The following is a 12265-nucleotide window of genomic DNA, read 5'->3' as shown; positions in this document are numbered from 1 at the left end:
TATATACTTATGTACTAATGTGAAATCTCTCTATATTTACAAACATTTAGTTTCGTTTTCAATTTTTTTTCAATTTAATTTATTGTATTTTAATTTAATTTTATACTACTATAATTATTGTAAACACGTAATTTACATCTTAGGGTAATAAATGATTATTGAATAATCATGGTATTAAAAATTTAAGCTTCAATGATTATATTTATTTTCACAATAATAATGATTTAAATAATAGAGCAGATATGATACGCAAAAATATATCAATAAGTAGAAATCAAGGAGTTGGCAAATGTTATGAATTAAATTTTCATATTTGACCCTTCAAGATTATTTAATTAGAGTTTCTTTCTTAACCCTTAAACCATGGCAATGAATTAATTTTTTTATTACTTCTTATCCCATCATACAAATGTAAAGCGTTTCATTTGGCGTAACGATTTAATCATATTAAAATTGAAATGAAATTAAAGCAATATATTGAATTAAAGAGTTAGTCGGCAGAGATTTAATATTATCAAGTAAATACGGTGGTGTCATAATCCAATATGAATTCAGCAAAACGTGTATTGAAAACAAAGCAACAATTTAAAAGCGTCATTACAGATTTGACCTAATAAATTAATCTTCTTGGTTGATATTGATTACTTCCTTTTAACGATTTATCTTTTAGTTAACTTTATTTTAATCTCTGGTTTAATGTACTACAATACTCCGATAGTAGACGACGGTGATTGACTTGAGGAATTGATGCAGTTCCAATAGTAGACGACGGTGACACCGAAAACACGCAAGTAACATTTTATATCGGAATGATATAAATTCGCACGACGCTTGTTTCTAATTTTCTAGTTTTTGTTTTATTTCCTATTGTGCTGCTTTTGTGGGTCATTTAGCATCGTTTAGAGGCCGAAAAAGACAATTTACTAGGGGTGTGCATTGCTAACTAATTACTAATTCCAAATTGAGACCAATTTTCAACCATTAGATTAGAAGATCTTGTGGTTAATATGATGCCAAGTGTGATATATTTTAAATTTAAATAATTATTAATTAAATTAAAAGGGTATTATGTCAAATCTTATATGTAGTAATTATAACTAATTACTTTCTCTTTCCTCAAAATCATCTCAAATCTTTAAATTTACGTAACTCTCTCAATTTAAATTATTTTTTCGCAAAAAATATATCAAATTAAAGATAATTCAATAAGGATTCCAACGAGATCTCAATTGCATATGTTCCGACGATGTTCGGGTGATGAAATTTGATAAATTATATTTCAATTTTCGTACATGTTGATAAGCAGCTATTTTCAACAAATGCAACAAAAAATCTCAATATATTGTAGGCAAAATCTCAATATTATGCATGTCCAATCTCAATAAAAATGTGTTGATATTCCAATGTCATATTGTTGATATTTGTAATACACAATGTTGATATAAAAAAACACTCACGAAAATTATCATATGATAACATAATGACGATATTACCCTTTTGTTGATATTTTGTCTACTATTTATTGAGATTTTGTGAGCTTTAATCTCATCCACTCATTTTAAAATCCAAGGGTGGAGATTTAGTCTTGATTTTGGATTAGGGTGCTAAAAGCATTATAATAGGACCCTTAATATATATATAATTTATATATTTTATATATACTAATATAAATTAAAATATATAATATAAAATTAATAGAATATATATAATACATACTATATAAAATATATTCAAAGTATATATTATATCTTTGATATAATATATTTAAATTAATAGAATAAATATATATAATATTATATTTAAAATATAATTCGGTTTTTCGGGTTTTTTTTTCGTCCAAACTGAACCGAACCGAAAAACCGATTTTTTTTTTATTTTTAAAACCGAACTGAACCGAAAAACTGAAAAAACCGAACCAAATTTCAAAATTTTGGTTTGATTCGGTTCGGATATTCGGTTTTCGGTTTTTTTGCCCACCCCTACAATTTACTGTTTTTTAGGCTTGTTTTTAATAGTATCATAGTTTTTGTTTTATTTCCTTTTTGTAATATTTTCAAGAAATTAGGATTTCTTTAATTGCTTACTAATTCAGTCATTTCTAGAAAAAATAGCAACACAATTCGATTCACTTCTTTTGTAGTACTATTTTCTAAAACTTGTGTAGAGTCAAATATGGACTTTCAAGAGGGATGAAGGGAGTATTAACTTACCATGTTAATATGTAAGATAATATAATGCATTTTAAACCGTCCATTGCATGTCTCACGGCTTCCCACTTAGTATTTTATTCATAATTATTCAACTATTTAATCATTACATCCTAAAATATATCGTCCTTCCGCTATAAATAGGCTTTCATGTATCAAAGCTTAGATCATTACTACTTCACTAATCTTACTGCTTAAAGACTTTATATTATATAGAATAATTCAAAGGTGTCATCAATGGCGATTCCGGTGATCGATTTTTCGAAGACGGAGGGAGAGGAGAGGAGCAAGACACTTGCTGAGATTGCTCATTGTTGTGAAGAGTGGGGTTTCTTTCAGGTAATTAATTAACATTTGTAATTAATGAAAGTTGATTGATTGAATGAGTAAAAATGGCAACATTTTGATGATTGTGACAGTTGGTGAATCATGGGATATCTGAGGAGCTGTTGGAGAGGGTGAAGAAGGTGGCGTCGGAATGCTACAAGCTGGAGAGAGAGGCTGGTTTCGGGGAGTCGGAGCCGGTGAAGAAGCTGAAGGAGTTGATGGAGAAGGAGAGTTGTGATGAGAGGATTGATGATGTTGATTGGGAAGATGTGTTTTTGCTCACTGATGATAATGCTCATCAATGGCCTTCCAAAACTGCTGGCTTCAGGTAACCTACTAATCTTTGCCGGAAAATCACGAAATTTGGTCAATTCCTGGTTAATACCGCAACTATTGATTGTATCATAACTTGACATTTTTCTTAATTGTTCTTATGATAAATTGTATGATTTGGAAGCCAAAATATAGTAGCCTAAATTTTCGAGACAAAAAGCAATTTAGAAATGATATAATCAACAAATAGCCAGACTTTATGATTTTTGTAGCAATTTACTCTTTTGGCAAAAATCAACTTTTGACTAGAATATTCTATTTTATTATCTTTTTACTTATCTATATTATTTTTCTTATGTCAATAGGGAGACCATGAAGGAATACAGAAGTGAGCTGAAGAAACTGGCTGTGAGAGTGATGGAAACAATGGATGAAAACTTAGGCCTCCCAAGAGGGTACATGAAAAAAGCATTCAACGGCGGAAAAGAAGAAGAAGAAGATGCAGCCTTCTTCGGGACTAAAGTGAGCCACTACCCACCGTGCCCAAAGCCAGAGAAGGTGGCCGGGCTGAGGGCCCACACGGACGCAGGAGGGGTGATACTTCTATTCCAAGATGATGAGGTGGAGTCCCTCCAAATCTTGAAAGATGGAGTGTGGTTGGACGTGCAGCCCCTCAAAAATGCCATCGTCATCAACACCGGCGATCAGGTGGAGGTGCTGAGCAATGGGAGGTACAAGAGCGTCTGGCACCGCATTCTCGCCACACCACACGGCAACAGAAGGTCCATTGCCTCCTTCTACAACCCCTCTGCCGAGGCCACCATCCACCCAGCCCCTCAGCTGCTCGCTGAGAAGGCCGAGGCCGAGTATCCTAGGTTCGTGTTTGGAGACTACATGTCTGTTTATGCTGAGCAGAAGTTTCTCCCTAAAGAACCCAGGTTCCATGCTGTCAAAGCAGTTTAAAGTTGGTATCAATAGTGGAAAATGGGACTTACTACAATGAATAGTAAGTAGTGTGATTTTATGTTTTGTTTGTTTGTTTTAGTAAAGTAATGAAGTTGTTCCTCAAGAAAAATGTTCTAGTGGACTGCTGTCATGATTTGTATGAGGTGATCGAATATAATTGATCAAATGTCAATATAATTTGTGGCAATCTTATTTATTCAACCATATTATCATGGTTTTGGGCGATATGTTTCTTATGCATCCACCATACTAGCGAGTGCATTCAGTCTCCGCCTTTCACTCCGTATCATATACAGCCAGATACGTACAATGACATTTCTGAGTTCAATTTTTGCTACATATGCTGTACAGTAATATCTACACGGGCGAGTTGAAGCTGTATTGGCCCGGTACTCAAAGGGCTTTCTGGTCTAATCTTTCATTCCAGTTCAAGCAACGGATCAAGCTCCGGAACCAATCACCTGTTTGGTCACACTTATTCACAGTTGGGAGTGGGTGTTGGCTCATGGATATCCGGACAGAATAACCTCTAGAGAGCTGTTGCCTTCTCTTCCCATCAAACGATACCCAAGCATTGCTTCGTGCATCTTCAGGAATCTGTTCAGTTTAATGTAACATTGATTACATGTAGAAGTAAAATTATACTTGAACATGAAGCATCTTAATGTCAATGTGGACAGATTAGGATTAGCAACCATATCATATAGAACTATTATGAAACGCTTCGACAGGACGATAGTTTCGAATAGTGCCATGTCCATTCCTCACATCACTTTAATGTTTTCTAGCATATCTTTGTCCATCTAATATGATTACAAACTAGATCGCTACTAAAATTTTTTGAAGGCAACAAAGCAAAAGGTCGACAGAGCTTGAGAGACGTCAGGATCACAAAGAGGTAAGTATCGTAAGTCTAATGCTCTAATTCAAACCTAAATTAGCTTTCAGTTATAATTTGTGTCAAATACAAAAATCAAGCAGCCATATATGGATGACCTAACCAAAGCACCAATCTAATTTCGTTCACCATTCACCATTTACAATAGTTATTACACAGTATTTTTCTAGTTGACAGTGTCTCTTTCCCCTTCTTTAGTGTAGTCCTCAAACCTACATGCAGTTCATGCAAAAGTATGGATGAAGCAAAGTCAAAGTCCAGGGAAGATGTGTCTTACAGATCTAGATTGTCACTTCCATTTGTTATGCAGCTTGAATCTTGAGGGGGGGGGGGGATCGTTTTACATATATATACAGAATAGTCATCACATAATTGCATTCACTATCCTTTACTAAGTTCTCTACTATAGGTATGATAAAAGAAAAAGGTCACTGCCTTGGAGTATTTATTTATTTTCTCAATGTAGTAGCTGCCACAAAATTAGAGTTACACATTACCAAATTTTTTAAATTCATAACCGCAAGAATATACCTTCAATTCCAGTCGAGCAGAATCTGGAAGTATGACTGGTCTGAATGAGAGAGAATGTGGACAAATTGGAGTAAAGAGCATGCATGGAACATTCGGATGAACCTGCAAAGTAGAGACACCTTTATTTTCTAATAAGTGTACTAGAAATGAAACCATTATTTGACGATATTGCTAACTGCAACTTAAGTTTCTAATTATAAGGTTTCATACAAAAGTTGCTATTATCTGGACGGTTGCATTAGTCATAATTTGGAAAAAGACTCTTAAGTTTACAGGAAACTGTCAAATTAATCTTATCTTCATTGAAATTATTTTTATAAGAAATCTTCATAGTAATTCTGATAACAGCATACCATAGAACCTCCAGCAGCTGTGGAATAAGCTGTACTTCCAGTAGGAGTTGCAACTATGACTCCATCACCTTGCACCTATTTCAAGAATGATTGGAACTGTCAGATAAGCATAGCAGTACTTTTTTGTAGCAAGTATAATCAACAACTTTAGCAAATTCATACTATTATTTTGAGCAAACAAAACTTGAACAGATGAATATGGTGAATATCCTAGGAAATACACATCCAACCAAAAAAAAAGATCAAGGAAAAAGGGTCCATTCCATTCCTCTGTCAAAGAGTAAGGGACCAAACCTTGGTTATGAGGCGATCATGTTCATAACACTCGATTTTTGAAAGATATGGATTAGACCCACGATCAACTACAATTTCATTGAGGACATCAAATATCTTGCCAGGCACAGCTCTACCATTTCGAAATATTTCACAGCGGAGACGCATTCTAAGAGTTATGTAGACTCCATCAGTAGTGTTGTTCCCATGAATCACTTGCCTTAGATCAGCCTTATAATCATCAAACTGCAAAGACATATTATAGGAATCACAAAAAATGTGTGAAGTAAATTTACATATATTTGTCATCATAGGTTGACAGAAGAGACTTACAGTGTGAGAAGTCAGAAATCCTAAGGATCCAAGATTAAACGAGACAACAGGCGGAACAGCCCCTCTGAACAAATTTGATGCATGTAGTATGACCCCGTCTCCTCCCAAACAAGCAACAAGATCAACCCTCTCATGGAGATCACTGCAATGGAGACATATAGCAGGTAAACAACCCTTAACTGAAAATTGATGAGACCAAAGGAGAAATATAATGCATAAAATGTGAGCACCTTGTATCTTGACTGTAGAATGTCTGGACAAACCCAAATCCGGGAATCCTAGCAAATACATCATGAACCTCAGGTTCGACAAGAACATTCATCTTCTCTTGGTGATATAAGAAAGAAGCAACCTGGAGGGAACAGAGTAAGGCAGGGACATTTCAGAAATTAGAGAATTCTCCAATGGAATCAATACAAAGCATGAAAAAGCACAATATTAGAAGAGAACAGCAAAAGTATAAATTTGGATATTTTGAAGAGCAATGTTCATATATTCATATGAAGAGTTCTCCCAGTGCACAGAAATATTGGTGTATAACATGCATCCAAAGCATCTTTTACTGAGATCGATGCAGTGGTATGTAACATAGTGTATCATAATGGACCAAGACCGCTGCTGGCCACAAGGTTAAATAATGGATTAGTAAATTAGTATTCTCATTAATAACATTTATTTAACTGGGAAGTGAGATAGACTTCAATCCTCACTAAATAAGGGTCTGCTTGTTGTAGATAAAAGTACATTGAATCCATAGGAAGTTTCCATGAGCTGATAATCCGTTAAGCTATGAGTTCTATCATAATTTACTTTTCGGGAGTACAAGAGCAAGCATAAAATATTACTGGTTTAACGTCCCAAGATATGGAATCCGAAAAAAAAGCTGGGCCAAACTAAGTTAGATATCATGGCTTACTTATGGTTTAACACTCTTGCCCATGAATAAATGCATTAATTAAACTAAAAATAACAGAAACAGTTATAAACATCACAGAGTATTACCTAAAAAAGATCATATACCTCTTTAGCTTCTTCAATGAGTTCTAGGCCCAGCTTCTTTAATAACAATACAGTCTTTGGGGCAGACTTCCACAAAAGCATCTGTTGCTGAGTGCTAGGATGAGAGAAAGCCAAGGAAGACTCAGTTACCTTTTCTCTACTGCAAGAAAATCCATCTGTTCTAACTAAGAACATCTCTGCTTTCTTTCTTGACTGCACTCGTACAACACCCGTTGCTGAAGCACACATATTTTGTTCAATCATATCCAGGTTTTCATCATCTGAAGAAAGGTAGCTTTCAACATCACTTCCATTCTGGACAGTAACCATCACAGGCATGGGATTCTTACTGAGGTCATTGCTTGTCATTACTGAACCATTTTCCTTGCCCTTTGCACCACTATTGCCTTTATCAGGGAAAGTTATAGTTCTTGAAAGAATGCTGGGCTTTTGATACGATCCGTTACTGATGGTTGTACTTTGAGGACCTGATGTTAATATTATGCTCCCAGCTGATTCGTTCATAGTCTCTACTTGATTGAGGGTTGAACTAGAGTAAGATTCTTTCTTCAAGGGAGTCCCATTGTACTTGTACTGTAAAGCAGACTGCATCTCCAATCTTCGCTGTTCATGACTGAAGTACGTTCCTGGTGAAATCTTTTTATTTCGCAAAAAGTTGGACATTTCTTTTCTAGAGAAGATATCAAGAGGAGGTATTTGAGACTCCATTGGTTTCACATCTTTATATAAGTTTCCAGTTGATTCTAAACCACTAACAGAGATCCCAGCAGGATTATCAGTTGTTAAAGAATAATTCAGTCCCATGGTGCTTTGCGATTGTGTTTGTGCGGATGGTGTTTCAAAATCATTGAATGGAACTGCAGAAGCATGAGACTTATCTGATTTCTGTGGGACAGATCCATTAACAGTATGAGAAGGTATACCTCCTTTAAGTTTCATTGAGATATCAGAACCCTCAATTTCTTGAATATCTTCCGCTCCATTATCACTGGTAACGACTCTCCTGTTTGTAGACTTAATTTGGTTGATGTACCGCCTCCACCTAGAAATCAGAGAAGAGGTCCTCTTCTTTCCTTCCTTACTGTGTACATATATCGGCTTTTTGCTTGAATCCGACACTATAGCAGCAAACTGCTCAACCTGCTCTACCGAAGGTGCATTCCCTACTTCGACTGGAATTTTGATCAGTTCAATCTTCCCAGACAAAATAGCTTCATACAGTACAGACTCATAAAAATTGTCCTTCACTGTTTCTTCTCTGAGGTCTATAATGGTTCTGAATCCTTTCTCCATAAGCCACTTTAAACTCTCTTCTGTGACCTGACCACCCTTCCAAAACGCAACAGCCGTGTCATCTGCCTGTGCTTCCTCTTTGGTGGTAACAGGACTCCAATTTGCTATCAATGTCTGGCAAGGTTGATTATCTCCTCGTGGAAATCCAGAATCATAGCTGACATTTTTCAATCTCTGCAATTTTCTCCAAACATTCAAGCTTCTATCATCACCAGGCATCAAGTAATTCTCTAAGGCAACATGCAAACTTTCGCAATAACTTTTCATCTCATAGCGAAAATTTGCAAGGGGTGGGAGCTTATCATCCATCGCACTTTTGTCCAAGTCCCGAAATGAATTCATGATGGATGATCGTCCCACAAGGACGTCTTCCCTTCCCTTATTTAGTAGACAAACCATGCAACCAAGAACCGACACTATCTTCTCTTCCAGTAACGGCTTATCCTCCGATGGCACGTCGTATGAAACACTACATTCTCCAGTCACTGGATTGCACAATGCATCCATCAAAGCATTGTGAAACCGTTCCGCGGCTCTAAAGATCCTACAGTAAGCCTCGACTTCCGCAATATCCCCCGGGAGAGGTCCAGCCCACGGCAAATGTGATGAATCATAGGCATAGTTACTCTTCAATTACAACACCGAAATCTAATATCAGCAAGGGATTATTATAGTAATACATAAATCGATCGAAATCAACTAAAATTTCAAATATCAACACATAACCGATTAAACATAAATACAGCAACAACAACAAAATCGCACTACAGAAACTGCATCAAATCGCTCGCAATTTCAAATCTCACTCAGCGGTCTGAATCACATCTAATCAAAGGTTTAACACTAGAATCAACAATTCCAAACCCTAAGCCCCTAAAAAATCAGAAAGAGAGAGAGAAATTAACCTGAGAATCCAAGCCAATGTCAACTGACAAAGAGCTGGAGAAGTGAGCACTGACAAGCAGCACCGAACGGCGTCGTTCCGGCTCCATCCATCGCTGCTTCTTCCACTTGGTCAGGCCGAGGCCGGAAGCTCTGCCACAGCTGCTGAGCTGACGGCAAAAGGAGAGCGTTCCAACTGCCCGATTCATGAGGAATTGGCAGAGGCAGTTACGATGATTATACGAAAAATAAGAGCTCGATGCCGCCATGCTACCATCAAATCAGAAAATTAATTAATTGTTGGAAAATTATTTCCACACAAATCTCATTTGTGTAACGGTGCGTGTGAGGATGAATCATGAATCTACATACAGCCATTGATTTTTATTTTGGCGTCTGATTTATTGTGGATATATATTCATAATTGACGACGGAAAATTATTTTTTGTGGATTGTATCGACGGGGAGAAAATGGACAAAACCAAATGGGACACTTCAAAATCATTCTTCGAATATATTCTTTTTAATTATCGGTTAAATTTCATAACTAATTTTTTTTTGTTTTGTTTCTTAAAACGATTTGAGCTACGGCTCTATTTTGTAATAGGGCATTAGGCTTGGCAATCCATATCCATACATATCTTATTCGAAATACCCAATGTGGGGTATCCAAAGTTGATTTACAACTATCCAAATATTTGAAATGGTGTCAATTTATTGTCATTGGGATATTATTCTTTAAAAATATTTTTGATAATAAAAAAACTAGTATATTGATATTCTTATCAAATACTGACTTTTTCCATTGAAAAATTAAGTGATGTAGAAGTTGGGAAAATAAATTTTCCATAGTCCTTGTCCAGGAATCAAAATTCAGATGGGCTTAATACAATTAAAAACAAATAATTTATGGAATAGTGGGATTATTGTTCTGTTTAAAATAAGATTTTGAAATTAAATTAAACGACTACACCCATAGCAACTAATTTAGAGTGAACTTTAAAAATGGTCTCTGGACTATGGGTTTATCTCGCTCATAGTCCCTGGACTTTAAAAATATCGCCAGTGGTCCCTGAACTTTAAAAATATCGCCAGTGGTCCCTGGACTAAGGGTTTATCTCGAAATTGATCCTTTTGGCTTTTTTTTTGTACGAAAATGCTCTTTTGGGGGGTTTTGAGAGTTTTGGGCAATTTGGTCTTTATACACTTTTAACATTTTAAATCTGATATTATTTCAGTTATGTACTAAATTTGAGATTATTTCAAAATTATCATTCTTCTTCCATTTTGTCATCCTTCACTTTGTTTTTTTTATTTAATTTTATAAAATTAAATTTTAAATTTTGATTTTTAAATATCAATAAAATTTTTAATTAAACTATTAATTCATGGACACTATAAATATTGATTAAAACTATTAATTTTTGTTATTTAATATAATATTCAGCTGAATTGAAGAAGTACACACAAATAATATTAATCATGATGGAAAAATAAGAGCTATTCTATTTAACCTTCGTTCGATTGTTATAATTGCTTGTGATTGAATATTATGAAGTTGACTAAAAATTTGATCCTACTAAAAATTTTATATAGGAGTATTTTTGTTTTAAATTACTAGTAAATTTTGATTGTTTTCAAATTAATAAACAAAAATTATATTAATCTTACATTAGATGCATATTTACTTCAGAATAAATCGTGTTATATGATATATTTATGATTAAAGCTATTAAATATTGATTAAAACTAAGTCGTTGTCATATCGATTAAATATTATACACTTTCAAATATTGATTATGACTATTAATTTTTTTTATTTAATAATTTTTGTAATTAAAAAAATTTATTGATATTTAAAAATTAAAATTTAAAATTTTGTAAAATTAAATCTAATATTGAAATAAAGAAACAAAGTGAAGGATGACAAAAGGGAAGAAGAATGATAATTTTGAAAAAATATCAAATTTAGTATAACTGAAATAATATCATATTTAAAATGTTAAAAGTGTAAAAAGACCAAATTGCCCAAACCCCCCAAAACCTCTCAAAGGGCATTTTCGTACTAAAAAAGCCAAAAGGACCAATTTCGAGATAAACCCTTAGTCCAGGGACTACTGGCGATATTTTTAAAGTCCAGGGACTATGGACGAGATAAACCCATAGTCCAGAGACCATTTTGTAGTTCACTCGTTTTTAAATAATCCTAAATATAATTTAAAAAAATATCACAAACAGTGAATTGGGTATTATTAATAGAGTAATTGGATTACCTAATATCCGATATCCTAAATTTCATTATCTGATCTAGTAAAATTGGGTATTAATAAAGTAATTGAGTTACTTAATATCCAATATCCTAAATTTCACTATGTAATGTTGTAAAATTGGGTATTTGATTCTCCTTACCCAACCGATTTCAGGTCAAGACACTCTCGATTCATGATATCCGTTTTCCAAGCATTAATAGGGACGTCAATATAACCCGAAACTCACGTACTAACACAATCAAGTCTATTGAATTATTAGATTATGACTATAAATTTAATATAATAAAATACCATATTGCCTGCAGTAGATTGACTCGCAATTTGATGAGCTAAAATGGTTTGCCCCTGCTTACAATTATTATCATTTCATCTCGCAATTTAAAATTACAATGATGATTTACATAAAATAAATAATTATACAAAAACAAAAATAAGTTTAATTCTCCAATCTATATGTAATATCTACATTATAATAAAAATAGTTGATGAAAAGAATGGAAATTAGAATATACTTAATTTTAAAATATGCTTTAAAATTTAATAAAATGTGTATATTAGATCTTCATAATTTAAATAAATATAATTTCTTTTGAAAAAATGAAATTGCTAAATTCAACTGTAAACAAAATGTTCAAAATA

The 12265-nt window shown here is 34.0% G+C and overlaps 2 protein-coding genes across 2 annotated transcripts; one reads left to right on the top strand and one right to left on the bottom strand.

Moving 5' to 3' along the window:
• The first annotated feature begins 2378 nt into the window (after positions 1-2378).
• On the top strand, positions 2379-3974 carry LOC125218630 (1-aminocyclopropane-1-carboxylate oxidase 5-like). The gene is made up of 3 exons (XM_048120344.1): positions 2379-2546; positions 2627-2862; positions 3173-3974. Exons 1-3 carry the CDS (start codon positions 2445-2447, stop codon positions 3768-3770), a joined length of 936 nt encoding a protein of 311 aa, XP_047976301.1. The 5' UTR covers positions 2379-2444; the 3' UTR covers positions 3771-3974.
• Positions 3942-9761, bottom strand: LOC125218629 (NAD kinase 2, chloroplastic). Its single transcript, XM_048120343.1, has 8 exons — positions 9380-9761; positions 7182-9101; positions 6392-6513; positions 6162-6303; positions 5850-6074; positions 5556-5630; positions 5203-5304; positions 3942-4370 (listed from the first exon to the last, which is right to left on the bottom strand). The coding sequence occupies exons 1-8, from the start codon at positions 9623-9625 to the stop codon at positions 4167-4169; spliced, it is 3036 nt and encodes a 1011-aa protein (XP_047976300.1). The 5' UTR covers positions 9626-9761; the 3' UTR covers positions 3942-4166.
• Positions 9762-12265: the final 2504 nt, after the last annotated feature.

The sequence above is a fragment of the Salvia hispanica genome, chromosome 4 (assembly GCF_023119035.1).
Source record: "Salvia hispanica cultivar TCC Black 2014 chromosome 4, UniMelb_Shisp_WGS_1.0, whole genome shotgun sequence".
NCBI classification, from domain to species: Eukaryota; Viridiplantae; Streptophyta; class Magnoliopsida; order Lamiales; family Lamiaceae; genus Salvia; species Salvia hispanica.
The sequence above is the reverse complement of the archived record's forward strand: the minus strand, read 5'-3'. Positions and strand labels throughout refer to the sequence as shown.

What these genes read in the sequence shown, in the direction of transcription:
- LOC125218630 (XM_048120344.1), top strand. Translation starts at nt 2,445, where the DNA reads ATGGCGATTCCGGTGATCGATTTTTCGAAGACGGAGGGAGAGGAGAGG. An exon ending in AAGAGTGGGGTTTCTTTCAG is followed by an intron (nt 2,547 to 2,626) that starts GTAATTAATTAA and finishes TGATTGTGACAG; the next exon opens with TTGGTGAATCATGGGATATC. An exon ending in TCCAAAACTGCTGGCTTCAG is followed by an intron (nt 2,863 to 3,172) that starts GTAACCTACTAA and finishes TTATGTCAATAG; the next exon opens with GGAGACCATGAAGGAATACA.
- LOC125218629 (XM_048120343.1), bottom strand. Translation starts at nt 9,625, where the DNA reads ATGGCGGCATCGAGCTCTTATTTTTCGTATAATCATCGTAACTGCCTC. An exon ending in TCATTGAAGAAGCTAAAGAG is followed by an intron (nt 6,514 to 7,181) that starts GTATATGATCTT and finishes TGTTCCCTCCAG; the next exon opens with GTTGCTTCTTTCTTATATCA. An exon ending in ATGATCGCCTCATAACCAAG is followed by an intron (nt 5,631 to 5,849) that starts GTTTGGTCCCTT and finishes TTCTTGAAATAG; the next exon opens with GTGCAAGGTGATGGAGTCAT.